Below are 13,588 nucleotides of genomic sequence, written 5' to 3'. Positions count from 1 at the left end.
CGGGAAGCAAGGCTAAGGGAGTTATATACTGATGCGGCGTCATTCTTCTAGCCATCAAATTTCAAGGGTACAAAGTTGATATATTCTGTACGCGCCAATGGGCGAGCCAGATATGCCCTGGCCAACCGTTTAACCGCCATTTATGGTGGGCGCTGTTTTGGCTGCATTCCATGGCCACTTGTTGCCGTCATTCACCGTGGTACCGATTAGCCGCCATTCCCTATGGCCATCCCTTTGGCGCCATTCATCATGGCCCCTGCGTTGGCCAGTTTCCGTGGGATATTACGTAGCGCAGCGCCAGGGATAAAAGCTGCTTGCAGTATCTGCGGAGTCTAACTTATCCTTACTCCCCAACCCATTCCTTCCACCCCGGCTTTCATGGCTGCCGAAGATGCCACCTCCAGCGTTCCGAGCAAACGCGGCTCCTCAGCCCTCCAAATGGGGCCTCGAAAAAAAGCGTAAGCCTTCCCTGACCACATGTTCCATAGTCTCACCCCGTCTCCCAGCTCCTCATCCGATCCGCTTGTCTCCCACGGACGCCACTTTGGTCGAACGGTCTTCGCGCTCTGCAATTACCCTTCCTTGCTCACCAACGGTATCTTGAGACTAGAACAACTGGAAGATACCCCGTTGGAGGATATCTCTGCTGAGTAAGTGACACTAATCCCTGCATTCGCTATTCAGCTGACGTGCTTCACAGAGAGCGGCGGGAACATCGCGTCTTTGAGCAACTTCTAGACTCTTATCCCGGCCTCCTTGAGCGGCTAAAAGATGGTTCTGAGGAGGAAATCCTTCATGTTGGAGAGCTGGTGCATCCATTTCTGCTCGGCGAGAGTTAATGCTTACGATTGATCTACAGATTGGCAAAGGAGCCGCAGGCGCCAGAGGCGACGACACAAAGACGTTGAAGTCTGCGGTGCTTGATTGGATCTCCCCCAGGGGAGAAGCAATACAGCCTCCGTTACACAGAAACTCCAAGATCGACCGCGGTTTCAACCACGAACTCACCGGATCTCTCCTCTGTCCTGCTGGGTTAGACTGGACTGACCCTCGGTATGTTTTAGTTTTCTGGTATCTGTGCAGTCCTGAATATTTGTTACCTCTTTTTGTAACAGGATGAAAGAGAACCTCCGAAGTGGCGAAATGCTGGTCTGCGGGGACCAATGGCCGATTTTTTTGTATGCTAACCATGTTTATGACCCCGAAGACCCGTGGTGCGGTCTTCTAAGGAGCCGCTTGCTAATATATGTGAGTGCGCACTCGTGTTTTCGCATAATTCGTTCACTTCATGGTAATCCACCAGGCCTACAAACATGTTTTCACGTCCCCGAGTTCGGTTGACAGAGAGCCGAAAGCCACGCGGTCCGGGAACGCTCGCCTCCATGGCATGAATTCGGTCACCATCGCTTCCCTGGCTTATATCGCAACTCAGGTTCGTCGAGCAACCACACTTCTGTAGCAGGATAGTTTTGATGTCAGGCTGAAGGTGCGGTTCGCTCTAAGCTCGTCCTCGGTGTTCTCGCGGACCGATACAACCACAGACTCAGAAACGTTTTACCATAGCCTCCTCGACCTCTTGGAAGACCCGGAGGAATGTAAGGAGGTTGATGAGCTTCTGATTTGGTGGAACCGGTATGTTTAATAATCCTTCACCATGTTGCTAAGGCTGATTATCAACATTGCCACTTATGCAGCCAAGTTTTTCCCGCCTCCTCTGCTTCCAAGAGACCTATCAGTGCTAACAGCGCCTTATCCAAGATCCGACAACGACGCTTTGCCCTCAAACAAGCTACAAATTCCGATGTCGTCTTATCATAGCTATTTTGATATGTCTATCCATATATAATATAATGACACCTTTAATTGCTTTGGCTTTTGTAACACGCTAGCTCAAATTTTTTAAAGCTGAGGCGAACGCGGAACAAAAATGTGGTAGCTGGTTGTTGAGTGTGCCGCACCCGTCCACCCTCTCTGCAATTGCCATGTCATGCGATATGATATCGTGAGATCTTGGACCAACGTCATGCTTGCGAACGAAAATAACAAGCAAGTATTGTAGGGCGTTCGAATATTCTATTTCACTACGTCGTTCAGGGAGAATTTGCGGAGTATTTTTTGGCTGGCTCAGCTTGCATGTGATGGGCATACCTTACCAATCAGCTGATGCAGTGCACCGCGCCGTCATGCCTCTGCACGGTGAGACTAAAGCAACCCCCGCCCAAAAAAGCCTAGCCTTGAAAGACTCCAACATCTAGACAGAAGACGCAGCGCATAAAACGACAAACTATCCTTGCGTTTTGTTATCACAGCTCATCGAGGTTGGGCCGAATGTTAATCCGCTGCCGCTCATAGCCTGAATTGTGCGCTTAGCAGGCTCGAGCATCGCAAGCTAGCGTCACAACTACGTGCCTAATGTCAGCACTGGGGGGGGGGGTTGTCGATGGCGCAATGGAAAGCTCTGATTGCATCACCCGAGCACACAGGCACAACTTGGTACTGTGCTGCGGGCACTTGGCGCCCTTGGGCTGTAGGCAGTGTAGATCAGTGCAGTCCGGCCATATAAATATTTACCTAAGGACAGCGTTTATTCAGTGATTGGGGAGCATTAAATGTCGAACTAATTGTGCATACGGCTATAAATCTCACCGAGGTTGGGTAAGATGACAGTGAACTGTCGCATGTCGCCTGAATCGTGTATGTGGCAAAACCGAACTTAATAGGCTAGCATCACAACTGCATACCTATTGTCAGCATTGAGGGAGTGGTTGTCGATGGTGAAATGGAAAGCTCTGCCTGCATACCACTGTGGGCGCTTGGCACCCTTGGACTGTAGGCAGCGTTGGTCCAACGCAGTCCGGCCATATATATATTTACCTAAGGCTGACATTGGTTCAGTGATTTCGAAGGAAGCAAAAACAGCCGACGGTTGCATGTCACAACCAGCGCGGGGCAGAATCATAGCGTATTGCAAGTGATCTTCAAGTAGGCGACCGTGGTGGGTGTTGCCTTATATGGTATCTCGGTGATAAATTGCAACCAGACTGTCACAATTACGCATTTGGTGGATTCCGTCTAAGTAAGTCCGGGTATTCAAAGGTTTATCATGTGGGGTATAATTCTGATAGTTTTTATATAAATTTTACGCTAGATAAAGCTTTCTAAGAATTTATCTTTTTCGGGTCGGTTACCTGATGCTGGTGCAGGTTGAAGGGCAGAAAGTGTCACGGTCACGGTTAACGTGACTGTTACTGACGCGTTAACGCGTTTTTCGCCCCAGTTCTATGTTCTTTGTTTTTCCAGTCTCCTAAGTTCTAACTGTTCAGTGTTACACGCGATATGTCTTCTGGGTACTCCTATTCAATCCTGGCACGACGCATCCATCCCACAAATTCAAACCAGTGAATTCAATTCGCTAGTTACGACACTGCGGAACCAGTTTACGGGTCGTCAAAGGCAAAATGTGCATCAGCCCCAATGATTCGATCACGCTAAATCAGACATCATCTTTCAGCTGATAGTGTTGAGATTTGAGCTTTAGTGCTCTTTCTTTCCCTTGCCTCTCCATTCTTCGAGTCATTGTTCTCCCTTCCTCAGGGCCTTATTCCGACCAGGAACAGAAGGATGGCGTAGTAGTCACCCCCATGTCCGAGGACAGCAAAAACCTCGATTCATTTCTCAGGTTTTGCCATCCATCAACACTCGCAGAGGACCCTCCCCTCGGCAATCTGACGGATGCCCTACCTGTGCTCGCATTTGCGAGCAAGTATGTTCTAGACCTGATCGAGAAAAAAGCGTGTCAGGCTCTCCTGGCTTCGAAGGTTCGAGAGAGAGAGAGCCTCTTCACAACCGCCAGGAAAGCACTGCTCGAATCTGAAACCATCCTTGCTGCTAGAAACACCCTCAAATTTTGCAGAAGTCGCTTTTATCACCGCATTTGACTTTCTTGCCCTGTTGATATACCGCAAAACTTGCAGTATCGTCGTACAATCTTTAGCGAACGACTTGAGTTATGACACTCACGGCAGGGTCCCGGAAGTACTGTAACAGTGGGGTGGGTACCGACCAGAGATTTCGACCATGGGATGCAACTCCAGTTACACGGTGGGCAAAATTTATGCAGGTGACATTCGAGTTATTGAAGGATACCTCGTCCGGCGACACTGAGGACAGCAGCGGATGAAACAATCCTTCATTTTGCTCTGGCCAGGTGATGGTGAACATGACGAAGTTGAGTGACCTTTTTTTGCTCTCGCAGTCGAAAAGGCCGTCGCTCCGGTGTGTGTCTTGATATAGATCACGAACTGATTCTGACACTTCTCGATAGGTCGAGCCGATGGTGAACTTTTTTGTCGCCGTGAGTAACGCAATATACAATGCTAGGGCAAAACAGCATCATCGCGTCCTTCGGCAGGAGTGGGTAGTACTGAACCGCCCCCTTGTCTACATTGACTCGGTTTCAATCTCACGACATGGCTTATCTTCCTGCGTATCTCCTTCTTAATCACCGTCACGTACCATATCTCGCTTTGCTATTGCCCAGGTTCATGAACACCAACGTACAAAACCGCCATGAGGTCAAAGAAGACACTGTGTGCGTAAGGAATGCCGAATGCAGTGGTCTGCGCCCTAACAGACGCCCTAGCGCATAGTCAGTTCGGTTCTCTTATCTTTTTCAGAGCCTCTACCATCATCTTCAAAGCACATCCCACAACTTTCAAGTTTCAACTGGTGTGTTCAACTCATTAGCTACGATCTGCCTTGCTAATGACACCACAAAGCTAGATCACGAATCACTGATGGAAACTTGTGCTCTAGCCCCATTCGATCACGCTAAAGCAGACGTCATCTTACGATCAGCTGATGGCGTTGAGTTTCGAGTTTTCATGCTCTTCCTCTCCCTTGCCTCTCCGTTCTTCGAGACGTTGTTCGGCCTCCCTCAGGCACCTGATGGGGCTGCCGATCAAGAGATGAAGGATGGTTTAGCAGTCATCGCCGTGTCTGAGGACAGCAAAACTCTAGATTCGTTTCTCAGATTTTGCTATCCATCGACGCTGGCAGAGGATCCTTCCCTTGACAACCTAATAGACGTCCTCTCTGTACTCGCAGCTGCGAGGAAGTATTCACTAGACCTGATCGAGACAAAAGTGTGTCAGGCTCTAACGAATCCCAAGGTTCTCGAAACAGATCCCCTTCGCAGCTTCGCCATTGCGAGGAACGCACGGCTCAAACATGAAACCATCACCGCTGCCAGACACAACTTACGGCAACCCTTGATTCCTGCGTTGTTTGCAGAGATCGACCTTATCACCGCATCCGACTTACTTGCCCTACTGACATACCACAAAAAATGCATTATCGCCGCACAAGCCCTAATGAAGGACTTGACATGGATGACAGATCATTACGGCAGTCAGAATGCTTGCGGCTGGCTGTTTGGTTATCAACCCCACTACGGCAATCAATACTGCTGCGGACAGGGCACCGACAAAAGATTCTTTCCTTGGGGTAACCCTCCACTTACATGGTGGACAACGTATATGCAGGAGTTATATGAGTTGTTGATGGATAGTCCATCTGGCAATACTGTCAGGACAGCAACGGATAGGACAGTCCAACAGGTCAGAAGTGCAAACTGTTCTACTTGTTCTGGCCGGGTGAAAGAAGCGATGGCGGAGTTTGGCGACTTGCTTGCTCTGAAAGTCGAAAATGCCGTCGCTCCGGTATGTACCTCGCTATACAACACGGACGCATGCTGAGATCTCCTGACAGATCGAGCTGGAGATGGACTTCTGATCGTGACTACCCTCATCCGTAAGGCAATGTATAATACTGTGCTATAACAATTTTCTCAATGTCATCATCAGGCAGATCACGTCTATCGACGTGAGCCAAAGTGTAGTATCCAACCGTCCTAGTGTCCATAATCATGACTCGGTCAGATCTAGCAGTTGAATGAGTAGTAGGAAAGGGTATTTCTACTTAGGGGTTTCTTAGGGGGCTGACGCAAACCACCATGCCGTAGTTGTATACGTATACTTGACTAGTCTCGAAAATGGCGAATATTTCTTCTCCGAAGATCTTCTACAGCCAGTAACCTTGAGCCTGATTCTTGATAAATACTAGTAGATCATATAGACGAACGTACTGCGGCCCTATATATAACGTATCCTCTGGGCAAAATCTCCATCGAACACCTTTTTTTGCCCTTCCTGAAGTGACATCGTTCATTATCGGTTTCTCTAGCATGCTCAAACGTAAGTTCAGTTCAACCTATTGCACAAAAAAATCTTGCTTGACCATGCTATTCATAAAAGCGAAGGAACATCTCATGGTAGCCCCGCCATTTTTGCATACCAAAGCAGATATCATCCTTCGATCATCTGATGGCGCTGATTTTCGCGTGATCACGCTCTTTCTGAATCTCGCTTCCTCGTCCTTTGACTCGATCATCGAGCAAGCGGCACGATCAGGCCAGATCGAAGGTCATCTGCCTATCATATCCGTGGAAGAAAACCACAGAGTCCTTGATATCTGGCTCAGATTCTGTTACCCGTCTACTCTTGCGGAGGATCCTCCTCTGGATGAACTTGAAGATATCATACCTGTCCTTGAGGCAGCCAGGAAATATTCTTTGAAATCGCTTGAGCATAAAGTTCGCCAAGCGCTTATTAGCCGTACGGAGAAAGAGCCTTTGAAATGCTTTGCGCTTGCAATGCGTGCCCAGTTAGACACCGAAGCTACGCTCGCTGCAAAAGATAATCTCCGTCAATCTCTCATTCCTGCAAGAATTCCAGAAATCAACCTCATCACAGCAAAGGAACTGCTCGCACTACTTACCTATCATCAAAGGTGTGGCATATCGGTCCAATCCTTGGGCAAGGATTTATCCTGGATTACCCATTACTACTACAATACGCCAAACGCAAGCTACCAATGGATCATCAGCGGCGCCTGTAGCTGCGAGTCCGGCAGTCAATTCTTGCTCAATCTTCAACGACCAGTGAAATGGTGGAGTGATTACATGGAAAAAAGTCTGACGTCCTTGCGCGACAAGCCATCTGGCCACACGGTCCTTCTAGAGGTTGATGACGCAATCCGGGGCGTTCGAGCTGCTGGCTGCTCGCATTGCTGTTCAAATATCCTGGTTAATATGACAGAATTCGCTATGTTGTTTAGTAGGATGGTTGATGCTTTGACGGCAAAGGTGACTTCGTGGTTTTTTTCTTTTGCTAGCAGCGCACTTAACTCACAATATCGCACTTGAACTCAAGGTTGATCTCGACACGGAGTTGGTTGGGCCCTTCGTCCCGGCTACCTTGTCCTTTGCCCCGGTTACCCCAGAAACGCAGCGGCAGAAGGCTGGCGGGAAGAAGAAGAAGGGAAAAAAGTGATGAAAACTTTGTATTGGCATACAAGTTGGCAAATAGTGGCTGCTGCTGCAGTCATAGATGTTGCGGGGATTTCACCGACGACAGCGGTTTCGTGGTGCGGTGACGGGCTGAAGGTTGGCTTTGAACTTCTTGCTGGGCAACTTGGATTTTGCTCTTTTTTACGTGGTGGGGCAACATATAAAGTCTACGACACAGATTTGAACATCGAAGATTCGGAGGTGTTCAGCACAAAGTTGCTTGCAGCAGATAATCCTGGCCAAAAAATCGTTTACATAAACTTGGCGGCGATTGAATTGGACAATTAGCGGATTACTGTGGCACACAGTAAACGAACATCACCGAGCTTGATCAACAGATACTGTACATTTATTCGAAGACTATCGACACAGAACACAAAACCTAGGAGGAAGAAAACAAAGGGAAATCAGACGTTTCGAATTTTACAATGAAGAAAGTGGTTGATGAAAACCGAATCTTGACATACTAAACATGCGGCGCAGCCTGACTGTAAACACAGATCAACGAAATTATGTATGACCCAAGGAGAGAGAAAACCACTGCGAGATGTTCAAAGCAATCCGAGCCAAGCCCAATCCCCAAAGATGCTCGACGAATCCTTCAACCAACTCTCGATAAACGTGCCCTTTCCACGTTCTCGAGTCTTCTGCTCCAACCGCACGATCTTTTTGGTAGTGTCCGCTCCGTGTTCCGCACAGAGTTGCTTCAGGATGATGTCCCGACTCAGTCCGGGACAGCCGCTCATGATTTTGAGCATGTACTCCCCCACAGCTTCAATACCGGTATCAGAAGTCTGCATCATGACCATACCGCGGTTGATCCGGAAGATCATTTTCGCTCCTGGATTATCGATCACAAAGCGAATTGTATCACCACTTGGAGTGAAGAGGAAGTAATCGACATCTCTGTCAGCTTCGAGCATCTCGGCCTGACGCTCCGCAGCAGGGGAACGTTTGCCCTTGCAGGGGTTTACGCCAAGGTCTCTGAGACTCGTCATACCTCGACCATTTTTCGTTTCGGAGTTACGAATCATCTCGGCGGCGGGATTCGAGTCGTCGAATGCCCAAAGTGAGTCTCCCTTGGTTCCCCTCAGACCCTTTGATACTCTCTTCTTGCCACAAGCCCGTTTGTGAAGAGACCAGTCTTGCTTCTGGCAGGATCTAGCGAATGCAAACATCATGAGGGGATATGAAGACAGGATTATAGGACTACTACACACTGAGAACAATAATGTACCTCGAAGTTGAGTTTCGTCTTGCAAACACTGCACACCATGAAGCGAACACCTTGTCCAATGTCTTCTGGCGTCTTCGTGCAGTTGTCGCAGCGGATAAGGGGTTTATCCCTCAAAGTCGTTTTGGCCATTGCTAAAGATCGAGCGATATATCCTTCTGTATTCTCCATAACGTGTAGGACTTTTTTCATCCCCTCGCTACGATTGGTAATGTCATGTACAATTGAGAACGTCGAGCGCAGGACAAATTGCGCTGATCATTGATTGTTAGACTCGCATGATGTCCGATGAAAAAACTCACCAATAAACAAATTCCTATTGGTAGTCGCGACGTCGAACACGAGCTTTGTGCTTTGGGATGTCTCTTTTCGAGGTGAAACATCCGAGGCCTGTCCCCACCATGGATTTGGCAGGTTCGACGCCTGTTCCCACCACGAGTTTGGTAGGAATGCTGGTTTGACGGACGACTCGAAGGTCTCCAAGACAAGAGTGAGAAAATCGATGAAGCCCTTCCCGCCCTGCGATAGGAAGTTCGAAACTGTGACCTCTGGGCAAAGAGCACGACAATCTTGGCCCCAGAACGTAGGAGCCACAGATGCGCCCTTCAGGCCTTCAAGGATATGTCTCCTCTGCTCAGTGGCATCTAACAACAACCAGATGGTGTCAAAGTGACCTTCATCAAACAAGCTGCGCAGGATTCCAGCTACTTTATCTTGAAAGCTGCGGAGATTCTCATGGAGGAACTCTATGTCGTTGGCCTTAAAGAAAGAATCATCTAGGAAATGAGTAATCTCCTTGAGGACGTCTGCTGCAGTCGAAGATGCGATCGCCGCCTCCCACTCCTTATTCCACTTGAGGACGTCTTGCTCGATAGCAGTGATGTTGAATTTCTTGGACAAGATAGGAGGAAGACCTTTAAATTTCTCTACAGCAGTGTGGTCCTCGATTGCCGATGCCATGGTTAGATGATGAGTGACTTGTTTGCCGCTCAGGTAGAGGGTATGCGAGATCAGGGATGTCGACCAGACGCGTTTTAAACCTAACACCCATCATGATAATCGGATGCTGTCATATCGATGGTCGAATTGCAATTGAATAGCAGTTCCATAATCGATGATCAATTGTAATAAGTAGTCTAGAAGGAGAATACCATCATCTTCCAGACGTAAAGCACGCGTTCTGTATGAGGTAAACACTGCGTGTTATCAAAAATTTCAGCCGTCTGAAACGAGGGCAGAACCTGACCCTAGGGTTAGGTGTCAGCCATGTCAGCGCCTTCGTTGGACACCGGCGTCGACATGGCGGTTTTACCGCATTCCCTCCATGTAGAAGTCAAGGTTTCGCCCTCTCGTCAACACCAGCTGAAACCATGGTCTATGCTCGATAGGGCGACCTCGCGAGGTTTAATATTTGTATACCTCTAAATCAATGTATATAATATTAATATATATATACCTCGATCGTGCACGCGCGGCCGCAATCGATATTCAGCTAGCCAGGTTAAATCAATGGTATATTATACTCGCGCCGTGCACTGCTCAGTGCTAGCTAGATACAGGCACAGCTATATAGATACATACAACAGACTCGTATATAACGCGTCCGAGTAATGGACAATGAAATCGCGCGACCTTCGAGAGCAGACGGGAAACTAAGTGGGCGCCGGATGCATGCGTAACGACGGAAGACAGCAAAACCTGAGTATGTAGACCATCAGCATAATATTCAGGATAGATATTTCGGCAAGATGTTGTTACGCATGAGGAAAACGCGTGGGCCCATAGAACCCAGAAGCGGGCGATCTGTGCTGGGAACAAGTCGAACTGCCTACGAAGACCGCTAATCAGCTCGCAGGCACTGCGGTACCCTGCAAGGAACGATGGAGCGTATGGGCTGTTCATGGAGTTTGTGGGGTTGTTTGATACAGCTTCCGCAAAAAAGCATCGATGAACATATAGCAAGGCTGCAACGAACTCAGAAATTACTTTGATGTCGGACTATGCCAGGGTCACTTACTAAGGTGCCGGTAGTTATGGGGCATGTAATGCTTCATTGCTTCCCCAAGTTCGGCGCCTTCTCTGGAAGGTCGCTGAGCGTATTTCGGAAGCTCCATGTCGCGAATCTTGCGATCCAGTTAAGGCCCTGATAAATCGCGAGCAAAGCCAACGTCTGAATGGTTGCTACTGATGTGGGACTTACTCATGCCGCTTCCAAGACAAAAGAAACACAGAGTACGTGCGGGATCCCAACCAGGTCTGGGCTCATGATCTTTCACGAGCTAGGGGTCGGACATGTTGCAGAAAATGACATGGAAGAAGCATTCAAGGTTCCGCCAGTGACAGCGAGAGTGTGATTCGGTGAGTGTGGCCATACGAGAAGACAGGAGGGATGAATGAAAACTTGGCGGTAGGCGAGTTACACGGTGATGTGCTGGAGAAACTGCTTGACACGTGCAGCCGTCTAGGATAGATAGCTTTTAGCCAGATCCAAGCACCAGGAAGCAGAAACTGTGGAGATAGAGTCGGACACTGCCAAAATGCGGATGAGTCGTCGTGGAAGTCAAGAACGAAGGTGGTTTCAAACTCCGCGAGTGTTACTACTGACTGTACCGCACTGCGGTCTAGCGCATACATTCAACTCACTGCAGAGCGCATCATGCATCAGAGCGCAAACAAAGACCAAGTTCGAGTTGCTTTATTTGTCGGATAAACCCTAGCTATGGGTTAACGTTATACGTACTAATGTGGTAGGTCTGCAACTGGGTATGCGTTGAGGCGTGTTGAAGGGTTGAGTCGACGCCGTATATACCAAGCGGAAATCAAGGCGAGGAGGCCCGATAGTATCCGCCATCGTTGCGCGGAGCGTTGACTTAGAGTATTAAGTTGACGACTCAGTATTGGCTGGCTGATACCTGGTGGCGGTGACGTGGCTGAAACTTTGGGGACCCCCCAGAATCTCCGCCAACTCTCAGCCGTCGGAATTTTTGGACAACACGCAGTGAAAGCACTTATAACCTATCACCGAGTATATTCCACTTGAGCAATGAGCGCGTCTTGCTTTAAATCACTGATGTTGAATTTCTTCAACAAGAGAGGAAGAACACCATTAGGTTTCTCTCCAGCGGCGGCGTGGTCCTCGATTGCCGATGTTATCACTAGAGATGGCTGACTTGTTTGCTCGGCCGGGGAGTATGATAGACGCGTTGTAAGCTTACGCTCTAGCATATCATGATAATCGGATACCATCATATTGATGGTCAAATTGCAAGCTTGGGCAGTGCAAGGTAGTTCATGATCAACGATGATAGTCTATAAAGAGAAGGTCATCAGAATCTCCCAGACGTAAAGCCTGCGCTCTGTACTATCTCGAACAAGAAAACTTGCCAATTTTGGTAGTCACGAAGAGAAGGCCACCAATTTCAAGTTGAAGCTTGCGCTCTATATAGTTGCGGAAAACTCGCCAATTTTGGTGGTTGCACATGGAGAGAAGGCCGATTTGAAGCCTGCACTCTGTATGAGGTTAAAGTACTTACTTATCACCACCATGAGGCTCCAACTTTATACAGTCTCGTGAGTCGTGAGTCACGAATGTTCCCCTGAACGTCGATGCAGCGGCCTTATGACAACATGAAACAGACATGTTCGTAATATCATAGCATTTATTCATTGTTGGATTAGGAGGGTAGAAGACAGGAAAGAACAATGCAAGGATAGTCCCTAGAAACAGAAGCAGCTGCCTTTTTGATTAGTGGTAGCCACTGTCATATTCAACGGACGCGCAGAGGCGAATAGTACGATAAGAATCCACCAACGGGGGATTTGACGACGGCGATGCCACAGGTTGGCTTTGAACTTCTTGCTGTCCTTCGATATGAGTGACTTGGGTTTGTTACAAGGTGGGGCAACATGTAAAGTCTACGAAAAACATGAGCACCAGAGGTGTAGCGAACAGATACCCTTCTGTCCTTAGCGGTCGCAACTTCCACGGAGGGGGATCGGCGGGAGGAAGTTCAAGTTGTGTTGCATCACGGTCAGTGGGAGGAGAGCATTGGAAGAGCGAGGAGAGGCGATTAAGGGCCGCACGTGGACATGGCCCCTAGGAGGCAAGAGTACTTCTGCGACGACGTGCAGAGGGTTGAGAATGGGCATGGCGCGCTGTAGAATACTGAGAACATGGAGGTCAGAACAAGAGCTGGTCGATTGATATGACGGCGAAATACCGTCTTGCGTATCATCAAAAAATCCTCCTGGTTCATAGGCATCCTCGAGCTGTCGCGTAGGCATCGGCCTGGAATAAGTTTACGAGCATCGAAGATGTTGACAAACACGTCACGTACCTCCAAAAACGAGTTGTCAACTACATCCTGTGGGTGGGAGATTAGTGCGCTCTATTATTGAAGACTCATTGCGAAACAAGGAGATGGCGAATTGTTGTGATGGCGTTCGAGAATGGCGATCTGGTCACAGCTGCTGGCATTCATGACCGTGTCGAACTTCTTCAAGTGAATATCCTAATTGAGCCAACATTTGATCCGGAGCCTGAGATTCACTTCCTTCCATCCGACGTCCAGGTCCTACTGTAAACTGGTCGACTGTGCTCTACCGTAGAGAGCAGCCTTCCCGTGTCGGTGTCCCAGAATTACATTAGGTTCTGCTTGTATCTACCGGCCGTGATTTTTTGGTGTTGGGCGAGGAGCTCACTGCGTACCCAAAGCTGTGGTGCTTGATTGGGCCAAACAAAATTTCACCGCTCTCGACATCCCAAACCCTTGCGGTGCCGTCCTCTGATTGACTCACAACTCGCTCACCAGTCGGACTCCAGCTCACTGACCACACGCTCCTTGTGTGTCTTGTCCATTTGGCAATGACCTTCCCGGTCTCGACGTTCCACAACCGCACTGTTCCATCAATGCTACCGCTTGCAACAATGTTGCCTCTGGGAGATA

General features: G+C 48.6%; 6 protein-coding genes across 6 annotated transcripts; 4 read left to right on the top strand and 2 right to left on the bottom strand.

Moving 5' to 3' along the window:
* Positions 1-477: 477 nt before the first annotated feature.
* Positions 478-1,818, top strand: DEU56DRAFT_743916 (uncharacterized protein; the record flags this gene model as incomplete). The annotated part of the gene is made up of 7 exons (XM_041349033.1): positions 478-650; positions 701-809; positions 860-1,053; positions 1,116-1,248; positions 1,304-1,432; positions 1,487-1,632; positions 1,695-1,818. 7 exons carry the CDS (start codon positions 478-480, stop codon positions 1,816-1,818), a joined length of 1,008 nt encoding a protein of 335 aa, XP_041204461.1.
* Positions 1,819-3,641: 1,823 nt separating this feature from the next.
* Positions 3,642-4,044, top strand: DEU56DRAFT_916618 (uncharacterized protein; the record flags this gene model as incomplete). The annotated part of the gene is made up of 2 exons (XM_041357876.1): positions 3,642-3,763; positions 3,819-4,044. 2 exons carry the CDS (start codon positions 3,642-3,644, stop codon positions 4,042-4,044), a joined length of 348 nt encoding a protein of 115 aa, XP_041204460.1.
* A 752-nt stretch (positions 4,045-4,796) lies between these two features.
* On the top strand, positions 4,797-5,756 carry DEU56DRAFT_743924 (uncharacterized protein; the record flags this gene model as incomplete). Its single annotated transcript, XM_041349034.1, has 1 exon — positions 4,797-5,756. One exon carries the CDS (start codon positions 4,797-4,799, stop codon positions 5,754-5,756), a length of 960 nt encoding a protein of 319 aa, XP_041204459.1.
* A 542-nt stretch (positions 5,757-6,298) lies between these two features.
* Positions 6,299-7,391, top strand: DEU56DRAFT_916616 (uncharacterized protein; the record flags this gene model as incomplete). The annotated part of the gene is made up of 2 exons (XM_041357875.1): positions 6,299-7,204; positions 7,272-7,391. 2 exons carry the CDS (start codon positions 6,299-6,301, stop codon positions 7,389-7,391), a joined length of 1,026 nt encoding a protein of 341 aa, XP_041204458.1.
* A 568-nt stretch (positions 7,392-7,959) lies between these two features.
* Positions 7,960-9,602, bottom strand: DEU56DRAFT_916615 (uncharacterized protein; the record flags this gene model as incomplete). Its single annotated transcript, XM_041357874.1, has 3 exons — positions 7,960-8,569; positions 8,629-8,896; positions 8,945-9,602. 3 exons carry the CDS (start codon positions 9,600-9,602, stop codon positions 7,960-7,962), a joined length of 1,536 nt encoding a protein of 511 aa, XP_041204457.1.
* A 554-nt stretch (positions 9,603-10,156) lies between these two features.
* On the bottom strand, positions 10,157-10,946 carry DEU56DRAFT_825737 (uncharacterized protein). Its single transcript, XM_041354304.1, has 3 exons — positions 10,660-10,946; positions 10,401-10,606; positions 10,157-10,340 (listed from the first exon to the last, which is right to left on the bottom strand). Exons 1-3 carry the CDS (start codon positions 10,754-10,756, stop codon positions 10,188-10,190), a joined length of 456 nt encoding a protein of 151 aa, XP_041204456.1. The 5' UTR covers positions 10,757-10,946; the 3' UTR covers positions 10,157-10,187.
* Positions 10,947-13,588: the final 2,642 nt, after the last annotated feature.

The sequence above is a fragment of the Suillus clintonianus genome (genome assembly GCF_016758775.1).
Source record: "Suillus clintonianus strain FC179 chromosome Unknown DEU56scaffold_89, whole genome shotgun sequence".
Lineage (NCBI taxonomy): Eukaryota > Fungi > Basidiomycota > Agaricomycetes > Boletales > Suillaceae > Suillus > Suillus clintonianus.
Note: the sequence above shows the minus strand (reverse complement) of the source record. Positions and strands in the feature narration are given on the sequence as shown.

Bases quoted from the DNA above. Each gene is read 5' to 3' on its own strand.
- DEU56DRAFT_825737 (XM_041354304.1), bottom strand. From the start codon at position 10,756: ATGGAGCTTCCGAAATACGCTCAGCGACCTTCCAGAGAAGGCGCCGAA. The intron at 10,607-10,659 runs GTAAGTGACCCT...AGTTCGTTGCAG, and splicing joins CCATAACTACCGGCACCTTA to CCTTGCTATATGTTCATCGA. The intron at 10,341-10,400 runs GTAACAACATCT...CTACATACTCAG, and splicing joins CCCACGCGTTTTCCTCATGC to GTTTTGCTGTCTTCCGTCGT.